This window comes from Centruroides vittatus, unplaced genomic scaffold, assembly GCF_030686945.1.
Source record: "Centruroides vittatus isolate TY-2023 unplaced genomic scaffold, ASM3068694v2 scaffold_373, whole genome shotgun sequence".
NCBI lineage: Eukaryota > Metazoa > Arthropoda > Arachnida > Scorpiones > Buthidae > Centruroides > Centruroides vittatus.
In genome coordinates this window covers 1,463,897-1,491,553 of record NW_027122704.1, presented here as the reverse complement: position 1 = coordinate 1,491,553, position 27,657 = coordinate 1,463,897, and the positions used below count along the sequence as shown (strand labels likewise).

Here is a 27,657-nt window from a genome sequence, read left to right as displayed (position 1 = left end):
TTAAACACAAGATATAATAATAGTAATAATAATGCTAATGATATGGTAAAATAAAATTATTTTTTTAAATATGTAACATAATTAATTAAAACTGTGAAGGTTCAAACCTACCTGTCATCAAAAAGTATCAGGAATGGTTCTATAAAATGAAAGATTTGAATTAATTTATCAAAATTTTTTACATCTTCTTCAAAGTAATCCCCTATGACTACAATACATTTATGCAAATAGTTTTTCCAATCCTCAAAACATATTTTAAAGTTGTTTTTATGAAACCCCTTCAGGACTCGCAGCAAATCTTGCTTTATGGCAAAAATCAATTTAAAACAGTGACCACAAAGTAGAAATTTTAGTCAAAGAAACAGGAAAATGTCACCCCAGTGGCATACTGTCCATGGAAACCGTGAAAGTGCCACTTTCCTTGTATTTTCTAAAATACAAATACATATTGTGCAATTATTTTCATATTTTAATGTACTTTGAATTAATTAAAATTGATATTTTATTATAATTGCATTGTGTATCTTATTACAAATTTCTATACTCAATGTGAAAAACAATGATAAAATTGCCATTGTATATTCGAATATAAATTTGTATATGCATATTCCTAATGGAAGTGCTGTATTGTCGAATATTGGACAGCTTCCATAGTAAAAATATTTGAATTGTGTTAAGCAGCCAGATTACAGGCATTTGCACGTGCACTTTACAGGGCACTAACCTCTTGCGATTTAACTCATGGATGCTACACACCAAAATACTATTTAATGCTTCCAATGATTCTATCTAGGGCTGGTACAGCTTCCCTATCATCAAATGTCACCGCACACCACTGCATCATACTGTGCCATGTCAAGTGAATACAGAGCTTGCAGAACTGTATTTGTTGAAATTTTGGCTGAAAATTCATAAACAAGAAGAGCATTGTGAGCAGGTGCATTATCATGGTGCAAAATCCATGAGTTTTCTTCCCACAAATCAGATCATTTTCTATGAATTGCTTCTCACAAACAATGAAAACACTCAAATAATAGTCTTTGTTCACAGTTTGGCCAGTCAACAGGAATTTGTGATGGACAACACTATGACAATCAAAGAGAACAGTCAACATGACCTTGATTTTTTTTCAACTTTGTCATGATATTTTCAATCTTGCTTCATCTTTCGAGCACCATTCACTTGATTGTCGAGTTGTTTTTGTGTCAAAAGCATACATCCATGTCTCATCATCCATAATGATGTGTTTTAAGAACAATTTGTCTTGAGAATGCATTTCCTCAGCCACTAAAAAACATTGCTATTTTTGGAAAAAATTCAACACTTTCAGGACAACTCAAGAAGCAACATGCTGTAAGTCCATCACTTAACAAGATCAAATGATACCAGAACATGTTCATTTAATAATGTCTCTAATTGTTAAACAATCATTGAGTACCAAATCTCTGATTTGAGTGATGTTTTGTTCATCATTCTTTTCAACATGGATGATCTACCAGAGCATGATTCATCTTTGACACATTCTGTGCCTTCCTTGAACATCTTGTACCACTCAAAAAGTCTTGTTTTTGATAGAATAGCATCACCAAAGGCTTTTTGCAATATTTCCAGCATTTTTGTGTCAGTAATTCCATTGCATAAACAAAATTTAATGCACATTTTTTGCTCAATTACACTTGACATTTTGAAAAATCATGAATGCAAAAATTCTTTACATACAAAGTAAACATTTATTCTCAAGCAAAAACACATGATGACATACAGATTGCTGCTAGATGTCAATGAAAATTATACCAAACAACGAAAAAAACAATAGCACTCTCTTGCATGTGCACAGTTTGAATGAATCATTACTGATAATTTTTGATCACAGCAGTATATTGTGTAGCACCAGTGTGTATCCACTTGGTTATTGCCATCCTGAGGAGACATGAAACTTCCAATCTTATAAGCTAAACACTAAATTTTCAGAGATGCTAGAGAAGTAGGTTCTATTATTTGGATAAGGAGTTGTTTGTGTTTAAAACTATATGCTCATCAAGTTTCATTCTAATTGGAGAACCAAACATCTAACCCCTCCTTGTAAGCATAATTATACAACATCAAACAAATTTTGACAGATTTTTGGCCTAAAATTACATATTCTTGACTGAATTACTGACATACTTTAAATGTAAAAAAAAAAGACAATGAATACTACTGTAATTTCTATTATGCAATGAAGACACTCATGATTGCAAATTCATTAATTAGCAAGAAACCAGCATTCAGATGAAAAACTAGAATTTGATAATGATCTTGTTATTATTATTTTAAGAAAAATTTTGAGATTATAATATTTAAACAATAATAATAGGAATCATAATATTCAAAAATAATTTATCAGAATAATGTTGTGATCAAAATAATAAAACACTTGACAATTTTCTTATATTAATTTAGAACAATACATTTGACAAACAAGCAATTATTTATTGTGACATTGTCACAATACCATTCTACCTCAAATTAGTAGTGACTTGCCTCTGTACATCATACTTTTCCCTTTAACAATAGAGTCGTACCAATCATCTATCAACTTCTTTCAGGGGAAAAGTTTTCAATTGAAATAACATGACTTCCAGTTTGCATTGAAAGTTGTATTAGTTAATTGGGGTCTGCTGCCCTTAAGGTTTCCATATCTGGTCTCTTCTTTCAACTATCTAACTCGGGCAAATTCTCTGGGCTTGCTTAGCATGCGCCACAAGCTTTAAGAGAAGTTTTGACTGTCAATATATTTTTTATATGAGAACAAATATGCCAATTATAATATATTCTAATGTGTAAACTCTTTTATCATTTGTGTTTGCTTTTACATTGGCAGCTAACAGCTATTGCACTGACTTAAAATGGCAGCTTTTACATTGCCATTTTAAGTCAGCGCGATGCTTCTGGAAACTCAATCACTTGCTCATGTGGAGGTTTTCTGCAGAAAACAAGTGCGCACGCATGATGTCATTCGAAGCATTTAATACAGCCAGATTGTATCGAAAGCTTACGATATCCAGTCAGTATACATGTATGGATCTACATAGAGATTAATAGGGCTTAAACCCCTAGTGTCAAGGACCCACAAAATTTGAATTATCACAAATTTTTAATACTTTTTCATTATAATACATTTCATACATTTCATGTGTAGATATAATGGGCTTTAAAATAGTCCATCCTTTATTATTCACACTAAATAACATTTCTGACTATTGTTCGGTGCTAGAGATAGGCCTATTATTCTTATTATAACTTTCAGCATGCCCAAAAATTTTGGTCAGAAATCGCCCCTGATCTAACTCCACTTTCAAGATTAAGGAAAGACAGATGGACAGATGACAGTGAGAATTTATAGATCTACAATGTTTTCAAATTTCAGCCCAATTATAAATTTAAATCAATTATCCCAAATAAAAAATAACATTACACTTTTCATATATAGGAGCATGAATAATAAATAATAAATAAAAAGAAAATTAAATTTTGTTTTGTGACTTGTATCTATTAATATCTTAGTTTTCCTTCCCTCTTTAATTTTCATCTTTTTTTATAGTTGTGAGCCAGAGAAAAAGGGAAAGTTATACAAAGTATTCTTTTGGTTGTTCATTTCCATTACTAGTTTCTTTTGATTTACTAAGCCAAAATTTAGGGTTAGTAAATCAAAAGTATTCTTTGTTTTCATTCCTTTCCAAGATTGGAGTAGAAGCGAAAACTTTCGTCATTAAGCCTTCTGGTGAAAAAGACCGGAATACAATGTTCATGAAAAAAAGGCATAGCAATGCTTTACTATTATTAATTTCTTCTATACATTTAAAATAATTAAGTCTAAAGAACAGCAATGTTTACTTTTAGATCCAAATTATATCAATAATTCACTCAAAATAAGTTATAATGCAAGAAATTCATCAAAAACTGGTTTTTACATTATTAACAACAGTTAACTCTTATTTTTATGTTTTTCAAAACATTTGAATAATTTGTGATTATTAAAAATGCAATTAGAAATTTTAAATAAAAATAAAATTTTAAGTAAAAAATATTACATATATAATACTTACCACAGGTGTAAGAATTTTATTTCTTCCTAGTTCCTACATTCAAAATTAAAATTTAAATATAAATTTAATGAAATTATTATTGAAAAAACAATGTTTTATCAAAATGACCATGTAAAATAATCATACTAAAATTTATTAAAAACAAATTAAAGTAAGATTTTCAGTATAGGCCCTACAGTATTTATAAGGTATAATTATATATTAAAAATAAGAAGTAAAATCTGTTATTTTAATATTTACAAGTAAAACAAAAATATATTTATACAGGCAAACCTTGATATGTACAGTTTCAATCAGTGTAAGTTTTCATTAATGTAAATCTATTATGAGGAAAGTTCAATGTCCATTAATATTTTTAAATGAATATAATAAAGTTATAAAAATTCCAAATTTTTATTCTCTGTAACAGTTACATGTGTAGTTCCCCAGACTAAAAATTTAGTTTAATCTTTAAGATGAATGAAATATCATTCAATAGACTAACAATTGTACATAATCCTCCTTTCTACATATATATATATATAACTGATTGTGCAGTTAGCATAATACTTCGATTTAAATTTGACAAATGGTGCTAAATTTTTGATAAGTATTATTGTATTTGTTGGCTAGGTGGCAACATTGTATAAGCATATGTAATGGCTCCGTTGCTTAGAACTCTTAGGCTGCATTTCTTCATGTAGCAAGAGTTTAATGAAAATGACAGCAGGAGTAGCTATTGCTACACGTCGCTGCATTATAGTTAAAAACACTTTCCACTCCAGCTAAACATGGATGCTGTAATCTATTCTTTAATTCCTGTTATAGCTGAAAGTAATGTTTTAGTCAAAGAACTACAATGTAACAAAAAAAGAGATATAAAGAAATGAGCATTTCTCTTCCCAAAAATGTGAACAAAGTAAAGAGACAGAAGATGGATAATTATGTTTAAGATATAGTATTTTCCTTCCTATTCTTTAGATGACTTTCAGAGTGATTTTAGAAAATTTAATCCTTCTTAATCTTTCCTTAATATTTTTATCAATATTATATAACATACACATCTTATTGCTGAGAATCATTTTACTACTTTAAACTAACGTTTTTCAACCTGATCAACAGGCCATCATCAGGTTATCAATTTACTGGAGCGTTTACAATCGTTCTTTAATCAAACCAATATGCAATAACAAATTCGAATTTAAAACAGTTCGAACGTTTGGTTAAAAATTTGTTATTGCATATTGGTTTGATTATAGAACAATTATAAACTTTCCAGTAAATTGATAACCTGATGATAGCCTGTTGATCAGATTGAAAACGTTAGTTTAAAGTAGTAAAATAATTCTCAGCAATAAGGTGTATATATTATCTATGTTATCTAAAATTCAATGAATCTGAGTGTATGTTGAAGTTTTTATCAATAGTCACTTTGACTATTTTATTTTCACAGCATAATATCACACCATACCTATAAATGTCCTTTTTGCTTTGCATGGGTAGCGAACGTAAAAGCTGCTTTATCTTTGAACATTTAGAAACGGTTTGCTAGGTGATAGCAGTTCATTTATAAAAGCTTTGCTGTGTAGCTATTGAGCAGCACTGCATAAAGAAATGCAACCATGCATACAAACATTTGTTATAATGATTCTTTAATTTGATAGTACTTGTTGTCTAAGTGGTAAAATGGTTTTCATATATTTAAAGTTGCATTCTGTGCCTCAAAGGAAAGTGTAAATTGAGACCTTATATTATATATGCCTACATTTCCTAGATTGAAAAATATGGATAAATTCTTTTTATTTTGCCTTGCTGTCTGAGTACTTTTAATGCTAATCTGTCCATATTTTTCTTTCAACTATTATACTAATCCTAATCCGGGGAGACCATAAAATCAAATATTTCTGTATGGTGAAAAACCAGCATACCAGTTTATCCTGAGGGAATGCTGGCATGCCAGTTTAAGTAAGGTTATACACCCTTCTCTAGAAGGTGCATTTTAAAAAAATGAACGAGTTATGTCACATAAAAATAAAGGAGTTTTTATTCTAAATCTGTGAAACTGTCAGCATTACATCAAAAACTGACATTATATGTTTAATTTCTTCATTTTGTCTTCTCTCTTAATGACGTAAAATACTCCTGTAATGCCAAAAGTGTTTTTTTATGTTTATTTTATCCTAATTCAATTGAAAAACACAAAAATAAACATATTAAATTTAAGAAACTCACTGTAAATAATCTCAACTTACACCAATTATTGGATTTGTGTGAAATTTAAGAGAAAAGTGTTATTTTTAAGGTGGGGCTCAATTATAGATACCTTGTATTTATAAACTCAAAATACACAGATATTAAAGTACAAACCTCAAATTCAGAATATAAAAATAAAGAAATTCCTTTAGCATGAGCTTTCAGTTTCACTTCATCATCTACTTCATCCATTACCACTATTGATTTTAATGTAGGAATTTTATCCTTTTCTTCTAACAGTGTTGATGCTCTTTCAACTGAATCACATATTACAATTGGTAGTTCAACTGTAAAAATTAAAATGTTTTAAATGGTATAATAATATACAAAAGTGAGTTACATTATGCATTACATGACACATACCTTGGTTAATAATAAAATGAAGTGAATCTTTTCCTAAAGTATCATAGAGAGGTACAGGCACCATAGAATATGTGATGCATCCCAAATTGGACATAACAAACTGAAAATTTGAAATCATCAATTCTTCATATAAAATTTTTATTTACATTAATTCACTTTTAATATTACTCGTAATATTTCTAACCTTCAAACTATTTATATCTTACTTTCAAATTTTATTTATTTATGTTTGGGTCTTCCAAACCTATCATTGTAAAAATCTAATGAAAATAAAAATAAAACTTCATATATTCTATTGTTCAATAAATTATAACTTTATCTGGAGAAATTTTATCATAACTTTCTTACTATTTAAAAATTATATCATTACATATAACTGATATAAAATAAATAAATTTTAAGTTATCCAGTTAAGGTTACTTTCTCACTTTAACTTACAGAAATAATTATTCAAAATGAAATATCACACAAGTTCATTTTTAATAAAAAAAAATACTTAAGCTTTTGACATGAAAAGCTCGTTATTTAATGTTTGAAACAAAAATGGAATCAAACAATTTAGAAGACAATTCAAAATTTAAAAAAACTGGCATGGGCTTTTAACAGGAACTAGTATATTAGGAAACACAATTACCCTACAATATAAAATTTAAGAACAACAGAAGCTTAAAAGGAGTAATTTTGTTCAATTATAATAAAAAAATCTCTATTTTAAAAACATTAACATTAGCTCAAAGTTAAAATTGAGTGTAACACCATCTGTTACGAGATGTTATTTACATTTTAATTGTCATGAGATACCACTTAAAGTTTGTGTCTCAACAACTGGATTAGACAATATACTCTGCAGATGGACAGTAGTAAGTACGGTAGAGCATTGATTATCCGACCCCCGATTAACCGACCGCGTTCTAGTCGGCAAATTCAAATGTCCGCCAGTGATGTGGCGCTACAATATTTGGTTATGTCTTGGCTACTTTAATATTATTTTTGTTAAATTTTTGCATGTTTTAGCTGGCAGCACTGGCTTGACCATGAAAGAGAGGCTAGTATTTAAACCAGGTCTAATACACTATACTAATAATGTATTTTTTCATACTTTTCGGTTATCCGACCAACCCCAGTCCCCAATTAAGTCGGATAATCGATGCTCTACTGTACATAAAGACCAACAACTGCCGAATTATCGGGCTAGCAAATGGCTATAGAAATATTAATAATTTAAGTTAATTTGATACTAGAGTTAGGCGTTAGGTGCCATCTCTTGCTAAATTTAATAATAGAATTTTAATTAAATAATTTAAATAAATTTAGGCCTAACTGGAAGAAAAGAATCGGCCCGAAGCAAGATTCGAACCAGCAACTTCTGCTATCCATGCAGACACGTTACCAGTTACGCTACCCGGACCTTCGGTCCGATCTTCCCTTCCAGTTGATGACCGTCGATGGTAGTACGGTATTCTTATATCAACTGGAAGGGAAGATCGGACCGAAGGTCCGGGTAGCGTAACTGGTAACGTGTCTGCACGGATAGCAGAAGTTGCGGGTTCGAATCCCGCTTCAGGCCGATTCTTTTCTTCCAGTTAGGCCTAAATTTATTTAAATTATTTAATTAAAATTCTATTATTAAATTTAGCAAGAGATGGCGCCTAACACCTAACTCTAGTATCAAATTAACTTAAATTATTAATATTTCTATAGCCATTTGCTAGCCCGATAATTCGGCAGTTGTTGGTCTTTATGTGTAACGGGTTAGTTGTTGTTTATTTATAGCTCTACTGTACTTCATAAAGTGTTTCCTTAAATGTAGTTTAATTAAAGAATAATGCAAAAAAAACTTGTGCCTATTGCAAAGTGAGGCACACGTAGCCGAGTAATAAATAATCTGGAGAATTGCTCAGCGTTGATAAAATTTTAATGGTTTGAAAAATTATTTCAAATCTCGAATATACAAATATTCACGCTTACAAACTATGATATACAAATTAACTGGGACCAGTCTTTACAATACAACTGACGGGTTCCCAAATACCAACAAACAAAGAGCTTACTATAGCTTAGGTTTAACTTAACTAAATTATACTAATATCGGGCCCAAAATTTAGAATAAGATATAAGAGTCATAGAATTATACGGGGGAACTGTACAGAATGAAAAGTTCAAAGGGGTGACTGGCTATAATAATAAAAAAAAACCTCGGATCCGTTTCTTAATAATTGTCTTCTTTACATACTCGTCCTCATGTATCCTCCGTCCTGCTTTCCTCTCTTCCCAAAAGTCTCTCTCCTTTGTTCCGTTCGAATCTCCCTCCCTCCTCTGCCAGTAACCCTTCCACCGATCGGGTGTCACTCCCTTTTGTTTTATTACAGTTCAGACCACATGGGTCAACTAACTACAGTGTGGTTAGGTAAACAGAAGCCAGAAGTACAGTTTTACTGCAGGAAGACGGTATAAGGAAAATAAAGAAAAGAAAAATAAATAACAAGGCTTAATAAAGCCATACACAGTATATAAAGCCATATAAAGCCACACACGCCTTGTAGTGCAAAGGGTGCCACAGTGTGACCTCTCAGTTATAATAACAAGATTTAAATTTATACATGTCCAATTGAAACTAGTTCTCTGAAAGCACTCTCAGAACCTTGTCCACTACTCATTTTACTGCTAAGAGTATCTCTCAAGATTTTTCTCTCAGATGAACACATGAGTTAAGAATTTGAGAAAACTCGCAACTTGGAAAAAATAACATTAAATAGCAATCTAATTTCATATAAATTTTAGATAAATATATTTTAATTTAACAATAAAATTAATTTTCTTTTTGTTTAATTCAGATAATTGCAGTAAACTCTGCAATTTCAAAGAAATGTTAAATCTTCAAAATGTAACTACCGATATTCGTTTTTATTTGAAATTAAGAAATTTGTAAGCAAATTTTCAGTAATTTGAAATATTAAAATATTTTTACCTCACTTCTATTTTTGGAATAGATACCAACAAATGAGTCATTTTTTGGTTTTAAACCCAATGACATTAGAGCAGATCCCAAATATTCACCTCTTTTTATAACCTGTAGTAATATATAAAATAAATAACATAATTAGATTTGAATTTTATAATAATAAAAATACTTTATGGAATAACAAACTATTATTATAAGCATAAATTTCTTTCTTCTGTCATTAAATTTAAAAACTTTATTATAACTCTGATATGTGATATGCTTATTTGTTGCCATATTTAAAACTAGATACATGTACATTTAAGAAATAATCAAAATTAATACCTCACTATACTTAATCCATTCATATTGCTTTTTCTGTTTAGAATATGTTCCAAGGCAATCTCCATCACCTATAAATTATGAATACAAAATATATTTTGTGGTTGACTACACCTATAACACAAAACTTATGGAAATCAAAATCATGTATAAACATAGTGTTTATGGCATGGATATGCAAACCACTGTGCTTATACACGATTTTGATTTCCATAAGTATAATCTTATAGGTGTAGTCTAACTGCAAGAAACCACACGACAATTCATTTATAATAAGCAATTACGGCATTCACGGAAAAGGGCCCACTTGCTCTGCTTGTGTGCCAAACTTCCATTGATGCCATAATCGCCCATATTATAAACTAATTGCATAATATACTATTGTGCCCTCCTACATATTCTTTCAAGTACAAGTAAATATACAATACAATTCTTTAAATATCAATAAATGGCATAAATTGAAAAATTTCAATGTTTATCAAGAAATTAAAATACACTTCATTTTAAGCAATTTGATACAATTAATTACAGTTAATTTATCATTGTTTATATATATATATATATATTTATAAATAAACTATGAGCTAACATATCTTATACACAAAATTTTATACAGAGAAACATTGATTATTTTTATTACAAGGAGCAGATAAATAAACTGATGCATAATCAAAAGCTTTACATATATATTAATGTTTGTATCATGTAAAAATTTTGATTAATGTAATCATATTACATGCTACAGTCTGTATATGAGAAATATATATGTGCAATGATACATCATTTATTATACTGTATATACAATTTTATAAATATTATGTATGTACTTACATATGAAACAATTTATTTTAAAAAATTTCTAAAGCTTTGTTTGAATAATTTTTGTGTTTCAATGCATATAAATGAATTTTGGGAAATTAACAATACTTGAAGAGATGTTATTCTTTTTCATTTTTCATAATAATCAATATACCATGAACTTTAATATTTCATTGCTTCTTGTTCTTTCTACATTCATTGGGAAAAAATGCACAAAATTGCTCTGTCAAACTTATCCTACAGGAACACCCATGGCAAAGAGAATAGACTGTCACAAACAAAACTTTTTTTACTGGTATTGAACTAAACAAAACTTCCGAACATTTTCGGCCTTCACCAAGGTTGCTTCAGGTGCTGAACTAAACCGGCTTCCTACTTGGACCATTAGAACGATGCTGTTCGATTTTAAACATTGTATATATCACATTTCACCCTTCCGCCTGGCTCCGTTCAAATTCCACGCATGCACGATAGTCTCACCGTCTTTAAAGTTAATACAGTTGCCTCTTAAGTAGGCTTTATAAATCTCCAACGCCTCCAGGTGACGAATATGATCGATTTGAAAGGCCTGTCTAATTAATCTGGTGTTCCGGAAGTCCGCCCGAACTTCCGGGTCAGTGGCGTACGCAGACAAGGTGGTGGTGTGCCTGTTGCTCATAAGGTTGGATTGATGTTCACATCAGGGCCGGATTAACCCACTTTGGGGCCCTAGACATTTTCTTCTTACCAGGCCACCTCCTTCTCCCACAAGAAGAAACATAACACATTTTCTATAGATGTTAGAATTCACAATAACCACATAAAAAGCAATATATTTTTGTTTATTTGTTTATTATATACAGTTGTCCAACAAAAAAGTAAACTATCTTATTTACAAATCTTTTCAAAATAGACAGTTTGACCGAGCCCTTCAAAAAACTGGGCCCTAGACATTTGTCTCATTTGTCTATGCGATGATCCAGCCCTGGTTCACATAGCCTTTTTCGAGTTGAACATATGGTTGAGCCAATATAAATTAAGTCCCTTTGGAACCTATCATCCCTGAGGAAAATGGAGTAAACCCCTGGGGCTCTGCTAGGATCTATTTTATCGGTACTTATGGATTAAGAGAACGCTAGTCGGAAACTGCGATCAAAATCGCGTTTTTGAATGGAATTATCTAAATAACAATAGCCTAGTAAATTTAACTCTAAAAGGAAGAAAAATTACTGTAAGTTGTAAAAATGAAAAAATAACAAGAAGGATGATTATTGATATCACCTGTGTGCCATCTTTGCGTATACTCTACAAAACAATTAGCATTTTCATGTGGTTTTTTAACAAAACGTGTGAAATTTTGTTATATCGTTATAAATCGTGTGTGTGGCTATTTTTATTATTTTATTGCGTGTTTAATTTATTTTTGCTACGTTTTTATGTCGTTACTTTACGCTTTAGATGTAATCGTTGATGCAAATTAGTTGATTCGACGTCATGACTCGCCCGTGCGATTATGCAAAGTAGATATGCAAGTTGCTCGTTTGTGTATTTCATTATTACGTTTATTACAAAGTTCTGAAAATGGAAGATACCTTTTGGGACTTACCGAACGACAAACCTGGAGCTATAAGTGTGTTTCAGAAAAATGGAATTTTACATTCCGAACGTTTTTGCAATAATAATCATCTAATGAGTTTGTATTTTTGTGAAACAAGGTCCGAAATGGAGATACCACGTCGGGACGTGTCGATAGAAAAGGGGAATTCGGACAGATAACTGGTTTTTGGTTCCCGCATATCCTTCCTCGATGCTTTGCGTTTTATATACATTTGGTCGCCGGAACTTTCTTCGTTGGAATTTTGTAAAATGCAAGTAGGACTTGATTTTTCTACCACCATTGATTGGAACAGTTACACGAGGGAGGTCTGCGCCCATTCTGTTATGAGTCGTCGTGACGGGAAGATAGGCGGTGTCGACAAGATTGTTGAAATCGACAAAACGATGTACACACGAAAGATGTACTGTACAATGTCGGTCGTCTTTTACCCCAACAATGGGTGTTTGGTGGACTATGTCGAGAGACAAAGGAATGTTTCCTTGTTCCAGTGTCAAATCGTTCGGCAGAAATGTTATTGAAGGAAGTGGAAAATCACCTACATGAAGGAACGACCATTTTTTCGGCTTGTTGGAATGGGTACGGTACCAAAGATTCACAAGAAGCAGGATATTTTCATATATTCGAGTGAATCACAAATTTAACTTCGTCGATGCGGATACCGGATGTCCCACACACAACATAGAGAGGTTATGGGGAAATTATAAATGGTGGAACAAGGTACGACGAGGTATGTACTTCTCGTCATCTCAACTTTCTTTCGTTTCCGGGTTTATATGGAGGTTATGGCCGTTGTCGGCATTTCCTCCGATGAGCGCCGCCTGGTGTGTAGGCGAGACGTCTGGTGTTAAGTTAACGAAAAACAGGTTCCCAGCCTCAACTCGTGCTGGCAGGGAAGAGATAAAATGGAAAACGATTGCTGGCGTTTCCTGGTTCCACTAATACCAAAACTCAAAACAAACTCCAACTCTTGCTCTCAACTGCCTTCGATCATCGGAACCGTCAACGATTTTTTGGATGTAAGTCCCTCTCGGACCTAGTCGCGGTTGTCCACAATTACGCCCTTCGCTTTGCTTAACTTTGCTGCAAACGTCTGTTTCCCCAGGTCTCGCAAGTTCCGTATCAATTCTCTTTGTAACTCTTTCTTAACACTCTCATTGGTTTCACGTAGGATGTCACTCCAAATCGCAAAATCCGTGGCCGTCCATCCCTCTTCCTGCAGCTCGGATAAATATTTCCTGTAAGCTTGGCCCCCAAGCTTCAGATCAAACACCTTCGGCCACGACTCCTGTCCCGATTTCCTCCACTTCTTCCTCAACTCAGCAGACACTTTAAACTGCCCTCTGGTTTTGCCTGCTCTTGTCTTGTCATTGGCACTACTCTCGTGTCCTGCCTTCGCTTCTCTCCTTTCCTGTCCCTCGCTTTCAGAATTTTCCCGAGCTCTCTTTTTCTTCTATCCTCCTCAAACTCCTGCCCATTTTCGATACTGCTTCCACTGAGGTCGGAAGAACTGATATGTTCCTTCCGGTTACTCTGTACCCTCCTTCCACTCACTGTTATGGGGACAGTCTCGGTAATGACGCTGTCGGTTTCCATCGCATTCTGCCTGCTATCCCCTTGTGGTGTACATACAAGTGTTAACGTACTGTCCGCGAACGTAAGTACAGAAGGACCCAACAACAATTATACAAATAACAAATGTCCCTTTATTACACTTTGTACAAAGAGGTTCAATCAGGTATCCCAACTATTTACATAAAGGTTTTAGACCCAGCGTAGTTTTCACAAAGGCTTCCTTTTTGCCGAACAAAGTACGGGGTGGCCGTTACCCAATCGCGTGACAATGAAATTTCGTATATCGCGGAACTAACTCTAACTTAATTCTAACTTAAAGCTAACTTAATACTAAAGGAAATAATAAGGGAGATAGGAAAGTGAGAAGAAATAAGAATCGAAATGTTGCTTCACCCGGGACTTTCTATTTCAAGCCGATACGCACTTGGGAGGGCCTCGGTTCTTTTATCCTGACTTCCGTTTTTCCAAAGTTCGCTTCGCTATATCGTTATTCGAAATTCTTTCCTTACGATAAGTTCTCTGACTTGATTCCTGCTTGGACAGCCTCGGACTTCTCTCTCGATCAGCTCCTTCTCGAGCTCTTCCGTGTCACGTCCAAAAGTGCCTCTTCTTGGGCGCTATCCACCCGGGCGCACATTCTACTCTTCTTTGTTCTGATTCTTAGAACCACTAATCCCACCCCAAGGCAATAACGGTCTTTGAAAGATTAGGAAAGGAAAAGACAAAGTCTTAGTATTTCCTTTGTTCTAACTAAAATTACTAAAATACAAGTATAATATTATGGCCGACGGCCACACCCTGGTTCCGTTTCCGCATGTTTCTCTCGTAGTCTACCTTCCGTTGTCTCCTTATCACAATCTCTACGTCGATGTCCGACTTCTCCACAAGAGAAACATTTGATACTTGGGCACTCTTTCAATTTGTGCCCTCTACCCAGGCAATTGCCACATAACCAACGTGTACTCCTTTGTAATCTACTCTGATTCTGCACCCCCTAATATCGATGAAATTAGGGACCTCGTTTCGCATGAGCAATGTCACGACTCTGGTACCGTTCAGTATTTTCAGATTCGGCATATAAAGCTCCGTGTCTACTTTCTTAAGTTGTCCGTACTTGGTAAGTGTCTGCTCGATCTCTTGTGACGTGATTTCATACGGCACTCTGCAGAGATAGATCCATTTCACATTCCTGGTGACATAACTTATGTCCAAGGGTTCTTCACCAAACCGACACTCAGAGTCGAAAATCTCCCACTGAGCGTTCGCATTTGCAAACGACATGAGACATTCTCTTGCCGATATCTCTTCCACTTGAGTAATTGCCCCGTCGTCGGACAAGTGCCGCAACAGTGACTCGACAACTACTGTCCATACCACCGCCGTCTTCGCATTAAAACGTAAAGATAACGCACCAATTTCTCTCTCTCCCATCTTATAACAGACTAGCCTCGCCAAGTATCACCAAGACAATTCGTTTTCCAATAACCTCTTTCACTAGTCAGCTCACGACTGCACTTCTCCCGTCATCTCAACTCCTATCTGATCGAGTTTATGTGGAGAAGAAATATGTAAAAATGAAGCATTTTCAGCGATTTTACGAGACATTGCGAATTTCATGCCTCCTAAATGATAAACTACAAACGTAAGAAGTAAAGTTTTTGAAATTTGTTAAATATTAAAACTAACCCTTTTGTAAATCGTTAATTTATTGTTTGATTTAACAATTGTTTTAAATTTGCAAAAATAAAAACTTGCATTATTCGAAAAAATCGCAATTTCCGACTGGCGTCCTCTTAACCCATAAGTACCTAAAATCGCAGCCTTCCGGACCCTAACCAGACGGGCCTTTACTCATCACACTAACAGGCACGACACCCTGCTAGAGCTGCAACGTGTAGAAAATGTAGCTGTTGAACACTGCTACAAAAGAGGCATGGTTCGCAGTTTGGCCTGTGCCTACGCCAACCAACTTCCCCCACACAGCGTTTCTAATGCCCGGTGTACGTCTAACAGTAGCCAGCAGCCCATTACAGACTATAGGCGCACAGTTGTCCAGTTCAATTAACATTTGAACTCCTTATACAGGGAGATTGCAAACCAGAATGGCATAGACATCCTACACAATTTACAATCTATGCAACGCAAAAGATAAAATAGATGCGATTTTATACGAAAAGGGGTCAGGCGAGTTTGCAGTGATAAATAGTGGAACATGGCCCGGTTTGTAATAAACGCTCATTTCTATTTTGCCCCAATGATGAATAAAATATTGTGATAGAACAGACTAAGAATTCGACAAATTTTTTCCTCGATTGCGAAACAGGAAAATAGTATGTATAATAAAACCAATTATCACGCGGGTGCAGCCAGGGATATGTACGGCCGGGGGTAAAAACACTTGACTGTGAATTACGGGCAGATTCGTGACAAAATTCAATAAACAATTACGGCAGGTGTCCGATCTCCGAATTCTGCCTCAACTGGCCCTGGCAACAACTAGGGACCAATCGGAGAGGTAGAAGATGGAGATCTCGACCAACCAGAGCTCTAATCAGGGATGCAAAGCCTTTAAAAAGCTCGAATTCAAGGACAAAGGTTTTTTTTCCTTTGGTGGTTTCATTCACAAGGATACCAAATTTTTCTCCACCTCACCAGACCAGAGATCTTTCCCCAGACAGAAGAAGGGGATTCCAAAGTACAGGAACTCTCTGGCTGGGACCAAGAAACCTTTATCCGGAATACAAGAACCAGCGAACTGTGTTCTTCGCACTCTCCATCTGGGACAGTCCGTAATACCAAAACGCCAAGGAAGAGCAACCAAGTGGAAAAATTCCATCGCAAACATCACAGCTTGTCTGGACACTACGCGTCGGATTAGTTTAAGTCACACACATCTCTTGTGTTGTGTAAGAATTTTCTTTTTGTATATTAATAAATGGGTGTTAATTTGTAAACTGAGTTCATACCTCTATGTCTAACACCACCCACATATGTTGTTCACACCTCGCCATCCTGAACGACACTTCCTTCTAAATTAAAGGGAATGTCGATCTCAACTCTAGAATATCGGGTCCGTGATAAACCCATCAGGTGGTCCTCCACATGTTTATTTAAGTATACCCAGTTTGTGTAGTTGAATTTATATGTTTAATATTTTATAACAATGGCTGCAGCTTACCTGAAATTTTAAGTCCATAATGCCAAGTTTCATAAACTGTACAAAAATTATCATCACAATGACTTAGTAATTCATGTGGATCTTTTAAAAAAGTTGAAGCTCTAATCCTTTCTGGGCCCTGTAATAAATTTTTACAATGTTATTAGTTACAAAAAAATTTTTAAATGATAGTTTTTATAATATATAATATTGTATAATGAATGCACTTTTCTGTAATAAACAACAAAATCATTTTTAAAAATTAATGTGAATTTTAAAACTGTCTTTTGGCATTATTATTTTTTAAAAGAAAAATAACAAAATTTGTTTTAAAAAATCATATTCTTCGATGGAGTAGTGTTCCATTTTAAAAACTCCAGGATCAGATGCAGTACAGTCAGTGGAATCATGCTCGACATTCCAAACACTATTGTCAAACTTCTAGGCTTACAGGAAAGCGGCGATGAACGTCCGAAGTACACGTTTTCGCGTTCAAATCTTCGGCCTCAACCTCTCTAATTTTTTAACATTGTACAAGAATTGTACGCGTTTTTTTTTTCTGAATTCCCTTATAGAGGGGACATACTAGATAGTAATATCACTAGTTTAACATTGAAACTGTAAATAATACAAGATGGGAGATGAGAATAAAGCAGAATGGGTCAAATATTTTAATGGATTGTTTTTTAAACTATTGTCAACTATACAGAACTATCATAAAAACATACCAGTAAATTCCGATCGGTTGGGTTAATCTGGCTGCTTTACACCAGATATTTTTCCAGTGGAAGTTGTCCCGTATTCAACAATACAGCGCTTCATTCCGCCGCTGATATTCGAATATACAATAGCAATCTTATCGTTTTTTTTTTTTCACATGTAGTATAGAAATTTGTAATAAGATACATAATGCGTTATAATAAAATATTAATTTTAATTAATTCAAAGTACGTTAAAATATGAAAATAATCTCACAATATGTATTTATACTATAGAAAATACAAGGGAAGAGGCGCTTCCACCGCTTCTAAGGACGGCACGCCTCTGGAACTGGTAGAAGTCTATGACAAAGGAATCCAAAAACTAGTGTGGTGCTACAATAAGTGCTTTAATCGAAATGGTGACTATGTAGAAAAGTGATTGATTTTGCACTAAGTACTTAATAAAAAATTTTTTCCTGTACTATTTTTTCCTTTTTTATAGCCAATTGCTCTAAATTTTCTGTGCATCGCTCATATAACAGTACATTATAAATACAGCTATATATTTATAATATTGTATAATATATATAAATATTTAATAGATGATAATAATGCTGATGTAATTTGTTAAGTTTGATACTCAATTCAACGAAATTGTAACACGTGTGTTTGTTATCTAGTGTTGATGTACAGTCCACAGCTCTGTCACACGTGTCAGGTGTGTTATGTAACTGTAGACTTAAGAATGCGGGGTGAGATCTTCCCGCCTAGAGAAAGAAAAAAAGAAATTGTGCATTCCTTTTGGTGTGTCGGGTCAGTGTTGACCAGTGTGTGTAGCTGTGTGGCTGGTAAAGAACCAGTGTTGTGATCATTAAATTAATTGTCGGGTGCCTGAGTGTTGCTCGCTTGTGCAGAAGTTAAAGTTCAAATTTGTTGTTGTTGTGTTATAAAGAATCTGTGTACTGTTTTATACCGTGTAAACGGGAACATTTTAAAATCATTTTACATAATTAACTAAATTAACCGCAGGCACTCGATCCATTTACAAGACAAAATGAAGATGGATATTCATAAACAATTTCACCCGTTAACCGACTCGGGCGTGTAATTTAGGTTGATTTGGGTCTCTCAGATTTGGTTCAGATTTTTTTTTCTTTTTTTTTTGTGATATTTTAGAAATTTTCACGTGTAGTTTGATCCAGATATTTCGACTTTCGTCTTCATAATCAGCTGCCTATTGTGGATCTAGCAGAACCCATTACGACTATAATCAAAAGATATTTGTTAATTTAGGCAATGCAATACTTGGACGATCTGCCTAGGAGAGATGCCTTCCGGGAGGTCTTTTTTAGAGCAAACCCTAATGGTCCCTATTTAGGCGTTACGGACATGGAGAAAACCCGGAAAACTCCACGTCCTGCGAGGTGCGAACACACGACCGAATTCCCAGTGTTCAGGAACGGAACCGCTTGGCTACTGGTGGGCCCTAATAAAAAGATAATCTCGTGGCATCAGGCCAGTCTTTTGACACGTGCGAGGCCCTGGGACAAGAAAAGCTTGGAGGGCCCCTTAAAAAATTCGTAATGGAGGGTCAATGTTTATAAATTTTTTCAATTAGCCTTCTCCGCTAAACATATTGTTATATTTGTTTAATAAAATTTATCAAACATATCGTTTGATTGTTTACTGTTTATAATAATTTTACTACTTGTTGCTCTATTCAATTTTGCATATTTTCGAGGTCTCGAATGTTAGGAGACCCCGAATGTCTGGAGACTCCTGGACCCAGGCCCGGTAGGCCCACACCTAAAGACGGGCCTGCGTGGCATACTGAGTAGAAAGAGTTCAGAAAAAGTTATGTAATGTTTGTTTGGTATTGCATACCTTAGGCCTATATGTTGGAGTATATTAGAGATTAGATTAGATAAAACTCAATTGAATACTAAGTTTATCTATAGAAATACTTATAGATTAAAGGGTAAAAGTTAATGTTCTTTCTCAATTCGTTTTTTCATAAATCAACTGATTTTTTTATCTTGTAAAATAAGCTATTTAATATTTTGTTTTTGCCTGATTAGCACCGGCTTACACAGGGTAATTTTAAAGTACTGCTAGTAACGAAACGGACGATAAGTTAATTTATTGCATCCTTAAAAAGTTTAATATATGAATCTGTTTAAATTTCTCGCTATATTAAAATACAGTAGTCCCTCGTTATATCGCCCTTGTCGGGAAACAAATTAAAAGCGCGATATAACTTAGTAGTAAAAAATCTGGGCTTTTACTAAACAGATTATACATGCTATGAAAAAGCTCTATCCTCTCATCAGCAAGTGTTTCTGATATAAAATAAGCTTAGTTTTGCAATACTGAATTTTATTCGTTGTTATATCGTATTAATTGATGTTTACGTGAACAACGATACCACGAACGCCCATTTAGCATTATTGTTTATTTAACAATGACATTTTCGACAAATACTGTCGATATAAAAACAAAACATCAGTTGCGATTTTATTATACAGTACTGTATTTTCATACTAAATCGCTTATTAAATATTCGTGTAATTTATATTTTTCAGTAAAAATTATAAAAATTATAAATATCTTTATTTCGCGTACAGTAAAACAATTCTTCGGAATACCAGCTCCTCTCAGTCCCAATATACAATAATATAACCTGAGCCGTACAAATCTTGATATAACAGGTCGTTATTGACTCTATCATCACGACACTACAAATTACCGGATACGATATATTTTACAACAAATATACAACAAACTACAACTATGTGCTTACAACTAACTAAATCTGGGTAAAAAAGGAAGTAAGTAGACGGAAACAGGAAATAGAATATGGACAGAGGAAGGGGGTACGCAATTTTCAAATGGTGATCTTGGGGTGGTGAATTTTCAGAGCTTTTCTTCCTTGGGTCGATGGATGCATCGACCCAAGGAAGAAAAGCTCCTGGCTGGGTCCTGGTTCTCGCTAATTCGCTTCGATGTTGGTTGGGAGTCTCTATGATTTCTCTTTACCGGATTTTCTTTGATTCTTGCTTATGCCTCGTTCCGTCTCTATTCGTTGCCAAAAAAAAAAGAAAAAGAAAAAACGAACTAGAGAGCACTTTTCTTACGTCCAATCTTGTCGACGCCCCAGCAAAGAATGTTCGTTGTTCACCAACTTAGCCCTCAGGGCTTCCTTCATCTCTTTTGTTCAAAGGATTAGTCATCACCACCCAAGAAGAAAGAGTTAAAGAAAAAACATTCTGGAAAAGATAGAGAGTTAGACAATGAAACAAAGAAAGAAAACTATACAAACTTATTATAAAATATATATATAAAACATGGCGGAATGCCACACACAATAAGGGCAGCCACGCGGTAAAGGACAGGGCCTGACATATCTTGGACTGATAGCCCATGAAAAATTCACGTGGAGTTGTTCGCCTGGCTTCGATCCTGAGTCCACCAAAGCAGTAGGATATTATCTTAATTGTCTCGGCCATCCAGCCGATCCTTTTAAATTGTTAAGATATTAAAATTTCTCTTTGTGATAATTAAATTTCGATTATCATCTTATACACATATATATATACAGTCAAACCTGTTTTTATGCGCTCTTTTTATGTGCGATTTTTATTTGTGCGATTTTTTTTAATGCGAATTTTTAATTTGTGCGGTATAGTTGGCGACTAGTCTCGTGCGATTCGTCATGTCTTACGTTGACTTATTATAGCTAAATAAACTTATTATAGCATAAATGCACTTATTATAGTAATATTATTGCATGAATATGCGAAAAATGAAATAATTTACTTTTTAAGTCAACAAAACACCACCTGGACAAAAATATGTAAAACAGACGATAGACCAGACGATGCACTCAAGTGCTGACATCTATTGTCAATAAATTCTATTTCGTACGGTTTTGAGTTATTTTCTATGTGAGACTTTTTTTATGCGGTCCCTGTTGACCGCATAAAAAAAATATTTTTTAATTGTGTCGCGAAAACTATTATTTACAGCCATTCGTGAAGTTTCGTGAGATTTTTTTTAATGCGTTTTTTTTTAATGCGGTCCCTATCCCCCGCATAAAAACAGGTTTGACTGTATTTTTAAATGTCGAGTATATAAAAATTAATTATTAGAGATTAATTTCATATGTAGTTTTATTTATATGATCGTAAAATTTGATAGCAGATGTAAATTCACCCTATCATGTTTGCAAGTATTTGTTTCATCAATCGACAATGGATGTAATTTAAATATGCGATATTACTTTTAAGATGCTTTTAAATCTCGAAGCTTTGATTCTATTCCATCTTTAGTTACCTAAAAGCTAATATTTTTGCATTCAGAAATGAAAAAAACGATAGCAAAATGAGAGATGAAATACCCGATACTCTCATCCTGTTATGGTTTTTTCACTAGTAATACCAGTAAATACCTCTATAAATATTCAAATACGTCGCTTCTTTAATTTATTAGTAATTCCGTACAGAAATGTACACACTACACAGTAATTTAAAACCGCAGCTTTTAAATCAGGATTATCAGTTCGAATGGTCGAAGTCAAAATTAATATCTAGATTAAATATTGTGTAATACTTACGTTTTTTCAATAATTTTTTTTATCAATCTTTCTTAATCTTACCAGTATATTTAATTTATACCGAAAGATATAAATTAAATATACTGGTATTTCAACAAAGAAAAGAAAAAAAAAAAACATGTAAAATTTGCTTGGATTCGAACATAAATCTTCGCAGCAGAACTTGAAATGAATTCGCCTAGCTAACCTTAATATTAATTTAAAACATTAAAGGCCTGTCCAGTGTGGTCGAACCCACGACAGGTATGGAAAAAAGACCCAAGTAGATTTAAATTTAAATAAAAAATAAGTTTTATATTATTAATAATATATTATAAACAATTTAAGTTACTTATAATTATTGGTAATTTGTAAGAGTGATAATTTAATTCCAAGATTAACGTGATTAGAATAAATTAGACTGTGATTTCTATATTTAAAAGTAAGGTTTGGATGCACGAAAAAATAGGCAATAAACATACCTTACAGATACATCGTTAAGCAAACTTATTTAATGATAATTGATCTGACGAGTTTTGTTCTTTGCTTATTTATGTGTAATCAGCAATTATATTTAATTTTTATGAAAATAAAATTGCTGAAGCTAGCAAAAATTCAATAAAATGATTCGTTGTTAAATATCAAAACTCTATCAATATTCGATATTTTGGCTTATGTAAGCTTATCTCTTTTATTTAGTAACGACACCAAACATACGTAAAAACTAGAGCCACGTGCTGTTTTCTTGACCTTATTAGATTTATATTTTATCTATCTTAAGCTTTGATTTCTAAATATTGTCTACTTAGGCCTATTTATAAAGAGTAAATATAGTTTTTGGTATTTCGTGATCAAACGATACGTTAGTGATATCGAATTATCAAGTATTGCATTATGATAGGGAATACTTTTGAATCGAACGTTTTAATACCGCAATTTCTTGTGTACAAAAATGATTAATTTTTTTTCTATTCATTGTTTTGTGAGTACATTTAGTTTTTAAAAGTTTCCCCATACGGACTATTTTTAGACTTTCTGCCCTATGGGTCTTAGAAGGACGTTTACCACGTCCATCGTGGGTTAGACAAGCCACCAAAGGGGAATGTGAGAGATGGGATCAAACATAACCGGGATAGCCCACCCATAAAAATTTCCTGGGATTGCTCACAGGGATGAGATTCCCAGAACTGTACGCTGAGGCCTTAACTGCTTCGGATATCTTGAGTTATTTGGTTACAAAAACGCGACACGTGGGCAACCTGCCGAGGGTAGATACCGCCCGGGAGGACTTGAGGAAAATCCGGAAAATTCCACGTGGCAAGCCCGTTGGCGAGGTTTCAACCCACATATAATCACCAGTGTTCATCAGTTTTATTCACGCAGCCATTGGTGGGTGCTTCGGTTATCTTCCAGAAGACATTAAGATCCTTTTCTAGACCAACATAAGCTCGGTGAGGATCATATTGGAAACGGTTTGCTCATAAAAGACGAGGCGCGACATATTCTGATCAAATTACTCAAAAATTTCCTGAAAATTCAAATCAAACTCAAATGGCTGGCAAACTGCCGCCATTCTGGGGACTCCAGTTTTCCAGCCATTGCCAATTGTTGACTGGATGGTCGAAATGGCAAAGTCGTCAGCCCGCCATCAAGATTCGAATTCTGATCGGTAACTTCAAAAAAATTTATGGTGGATATATTAGATTTCACCTCTCACCACCCGGTCGCTCCCATTGTGGACCTAGTCAAATCCATGATGGGCATGGTAAAAAAGGCTTTACCTCTTAGTGCCCGCAGGGTGGAAAGAATCAAAAAAATTAAATTATCGATTAATGACCCTAAATCACTTACCTATTATTAAATGCCAATATAGGTAATAACGTGATCACGATATTTTTACTGATTATTAAGATAAAATTACTTATAAATAGGATGTTCGGAGAATTATTATTCGAGAAGACATTACAGAATAAATTATGCAGTAATAAATATATAAAAAATTACTAAAGTTTAGTAAAATAATACGAATATTTATAATAGATACTGGTGTCCTCTAATAAATTTCTATCCTACTATACTATTTTTAATATTTATAAAATAATTTGTGCTTTTTTTAAATAGTTAAAAAGATTTAAAGAATTTTATTCATTTAATAGAAATATTGTAAAATTTTATAAGAAATTTCGTTAATTTAATTTTCTATAAAAAATACTTCAATACTCGTTTGCTTCCATAATCTGAATGGCCTTCGTTTAATAAAGGTAGACAACTATAGAGGAAATTAATAAATTAAGTAATTTGCTAATAAAGCAATTATTTAATCAATTGTTAAAAACAAACGATAATTTTTCCTTTTTAATATATTCTTTTTTTTTAACTTTAAATTATATTCATCTACTGTACTGTGTATTATGAAGTGATATGAATAATTTAATAATATAACATAAAAATCCTGTTTATTATTGCATGTTAAGGATAAGGAAATGCTAAATTAAAAATGTTTTAAAATTATATTTAAGAAATGGATTTCGAAATGAATAATAAAGTCATAAAGGACACACGCAATGGCAAATAGATAAGATTAAAATTAATCAAACACCAGGAAGACAATTATTAAAATTTATAAGTTTAGAAAAAAACACTAGAGCAAAAATGTAGTTACACAATTCCCACCCGCTTTCACACCTAGAAATTGGATAATGTAGTCTAAAGAAGGCCTATGGCAGAGTCCCAGAGTTTTAATTATTATAATTTTTATAATTGTACCCTCAGCAGTGATTTTTTAAAAACTTTGTTCAACATACTGAGGTGGACGAGTGGAGGAGAGCCTCAAAATAAAGGTCAACTCCACCGTAACCCATCTCGGCTTACGTTATTCAATTCAGCGTTGTAAGAGGGAACTAATTGTGAAGACACTTACTCTAGTGTTTGTTGTAAACTTGCGAATTTTAAAATTAAAATTTCAACTTAAGATATAAAACAATTAAACAGAATTAATAAATTCTGTATTAAATTGTAAAAAAAATCTATATTCTTAAATATTCTTTGAATTTGAATGAAAAACATGACCATGAAAATGATACGTGAAGTCATCGCAAGTCGATTTAAATAAACATTTCATTCTACGTTACTCTAGAAACTTATGATAAAAACTATCCTTCAGAATGTCTTATAGATAATAATCAAAGTCGAACGATTTTATATAATAAATATTTAGAAAAAATACTATTTGCATTAAGTGATTTATTCTATAAAGCAAAATTCGATTATAGATTGCTTATAGATTTTTTATAAAAATAAAATAACTCCTAGAAAAATTATTTACATAAGAAATCGTGAACATATTCTTGTCCTTATTCACAAATGTCGTGAAATAAACATAAAGGATGAGAATAATCGAGACACAGTGAAATCACCAAGCATCCATTGCATTCAATAATTTAAGATTTCAAGATTAAAAACAATATTTTTTATCAAATAATCAGATAAAGATTTCCTATTATTGTGACAATAATAGAAAATAATGTGGCAATAATAGGAACGTGTTGCATTTTTATTTTATCATTTATATAAGTTTACTTTTCGGAAATAAAATAATCGGTAGTTTTATATTGTAATTAATATGATTTATTAAGTGTGGCCTTTTCCATTTTTCTTCTTTTTCTTTAAATTATATTTATTTATTGCTTTATATAAAAAATTAAATATTTAATTAGATATTTACCACGTAGCATTAACAATAGGTTATGGCATATCCCTTAAAATAAGATGCAAAGACAAATAATACACTTATATTTATAAAATTCTTTAAGTTTTTGCAAACGATTTGGGCGATCTGCCTAGGGAAAAGACCTTCCGGGAGGTCTTTTTAAGGGTAACTGACCCTATTCAGGAGTTATAGACGTGGAAAAAATAATTACAAAATTTTCTGAAAATGATTCCTGTATATCTGCGTATGATTTTAACTTCTGGCCTGGTAACATAATTAGGTCAACGGACACATTGACTGGTAACAATAAAGGAAAGGAATGAAAAAAAGGGGAAAGAAAATGTTTGTTAATAAGATTCTTTAAAAATTTAGTGTAGATGTAATATAAAACTATAAATAAAATAAAATATGCAATATATTAAGAATAATTTTTTATTTTATTTTATTTATAATTTTATGTTTTTCGCTTATAAACAATTTATTTTATTATATCTATATTAAATTTATAAGAATCTAAGGGATAGTTTAAATATCATAATAGCAAAGATTTGCATTTTTTTAATCTCCTTCCTTCATCATCAGAAATTAAGGTGACCCTTCCCCCTAACACCGGTAATATTTATCTTAAATTATAGCTTAACTTTACTTTTTAAGTTATAATATAAGTTAAAAGATAAATTTTCAGCTATGAACTGTATACCACTACATATCCTGTTTTAGAATTAATTCATACGAATATGATATAATATTATATAAATTGCTTACTAAGTACGAGAGTACTTGTATATATTACATAATACGTTAAGGTTATAAAGATAAGTATTATATCCTGGACAAGGTGGAACATCTTTTTTACATTATTTAATGTAAAAAGCTATTTTGCTTGTCGTCCCTTTTTCAAAATTAGAGTTAATTTGCCATGCACTGTTAATAAACAAGTATAAATTTCAAACAGGATAAAATAAAATTCAAATCTCGGTTGTCAAACTAACTTTTTTTAAAAAAAAAAAAACAAACTAAACGTCAGACTGTGCGCTTTACTAAAATACAATATATTAATTGTTATAATTTTTTCACCAACTTTTAGCAATACCGATCGACCCCTCCGGAGCTAATAGCGACTAAGTTAAAAAACTGCTTTAAAAAAATGACCTTGAAATAGTGCGCGAGATTAACAACCTTTCAATTGTTCTTTATTAAAGTATCTTCCCATACAGGTCAAGGTACTTTAATAAAGAAAATCGATGACGTTAGAAGCAATTACGGAAATAAATCGATCGATCTGTTTGGAAAAGGATATAAACAAATCGATCGATTTATTTCCATTTCCTTTACATTTATAAGGTAGTATAAATCATAAAAATGTACACTACTTACCGGTAAAATTACGGATTGAATATCGTTGGGGGATGGCAAAATAGTATTTTGAATAGATGAAGTAGTCGAAACATATTTAATATCCCATAATGGTATTCTGTTATGGAAATATTTAGGTATACGAATAAGTCTTCGAACAATGATAGAAGCTGACATGTCTCTTGTCAG

The 27,657-nt window shown here is 32.8% G+C and overlaps 1 protein-coding gene across 1 annotated transcript in view; it reads right to left on the bottom strand.

Moving 5' to 3' along the window:
- Nucleotides 1–27,657, bottom strand: part of LOC136988668 (long-chain-fatty-acid--CoA ligase 5-like) — an 82,591-nt gene extending 54,934 nt beyond the window's left edge. The window contains exons 1-7 of the mRNA XM_067286588.1: nucleotides 27,490–27,657; nucleotides 17,133–17,250; nucleotides 9,970–10,037; nucleotides 9,652–9,753; nucleotides 6,684–6,783; nucleotides 6,435–6,607; nucleotides 4,089–4,121 (exon numbers count right to left, since the gene is read on the bottom strand). Coding sequence (XP_067142689.1) covers nucleotides 4,089–4,121; nucleotides 6,435–6,607; nucleotides 6,684–6,783; nucleotides 9,652–9,753; nucleotides 9,970–10,037; nucleotides 17,133–17,250; nucleotides 27,490–27,645 — 750 coding nt within the window. The 5' untranslated portion in view covers nucleotides 27,646–27,657. The remainder of the gene's footprint in view (nucleotides 1–4,088; nucleotides 4,122–6,434; nucleotides 6,608–6,683; nucleotides 6,784–9,651; nucleotides 9,754–9,969; nucleotides 10,038–17,132; nucleotides 17,251–27,489) is intronic.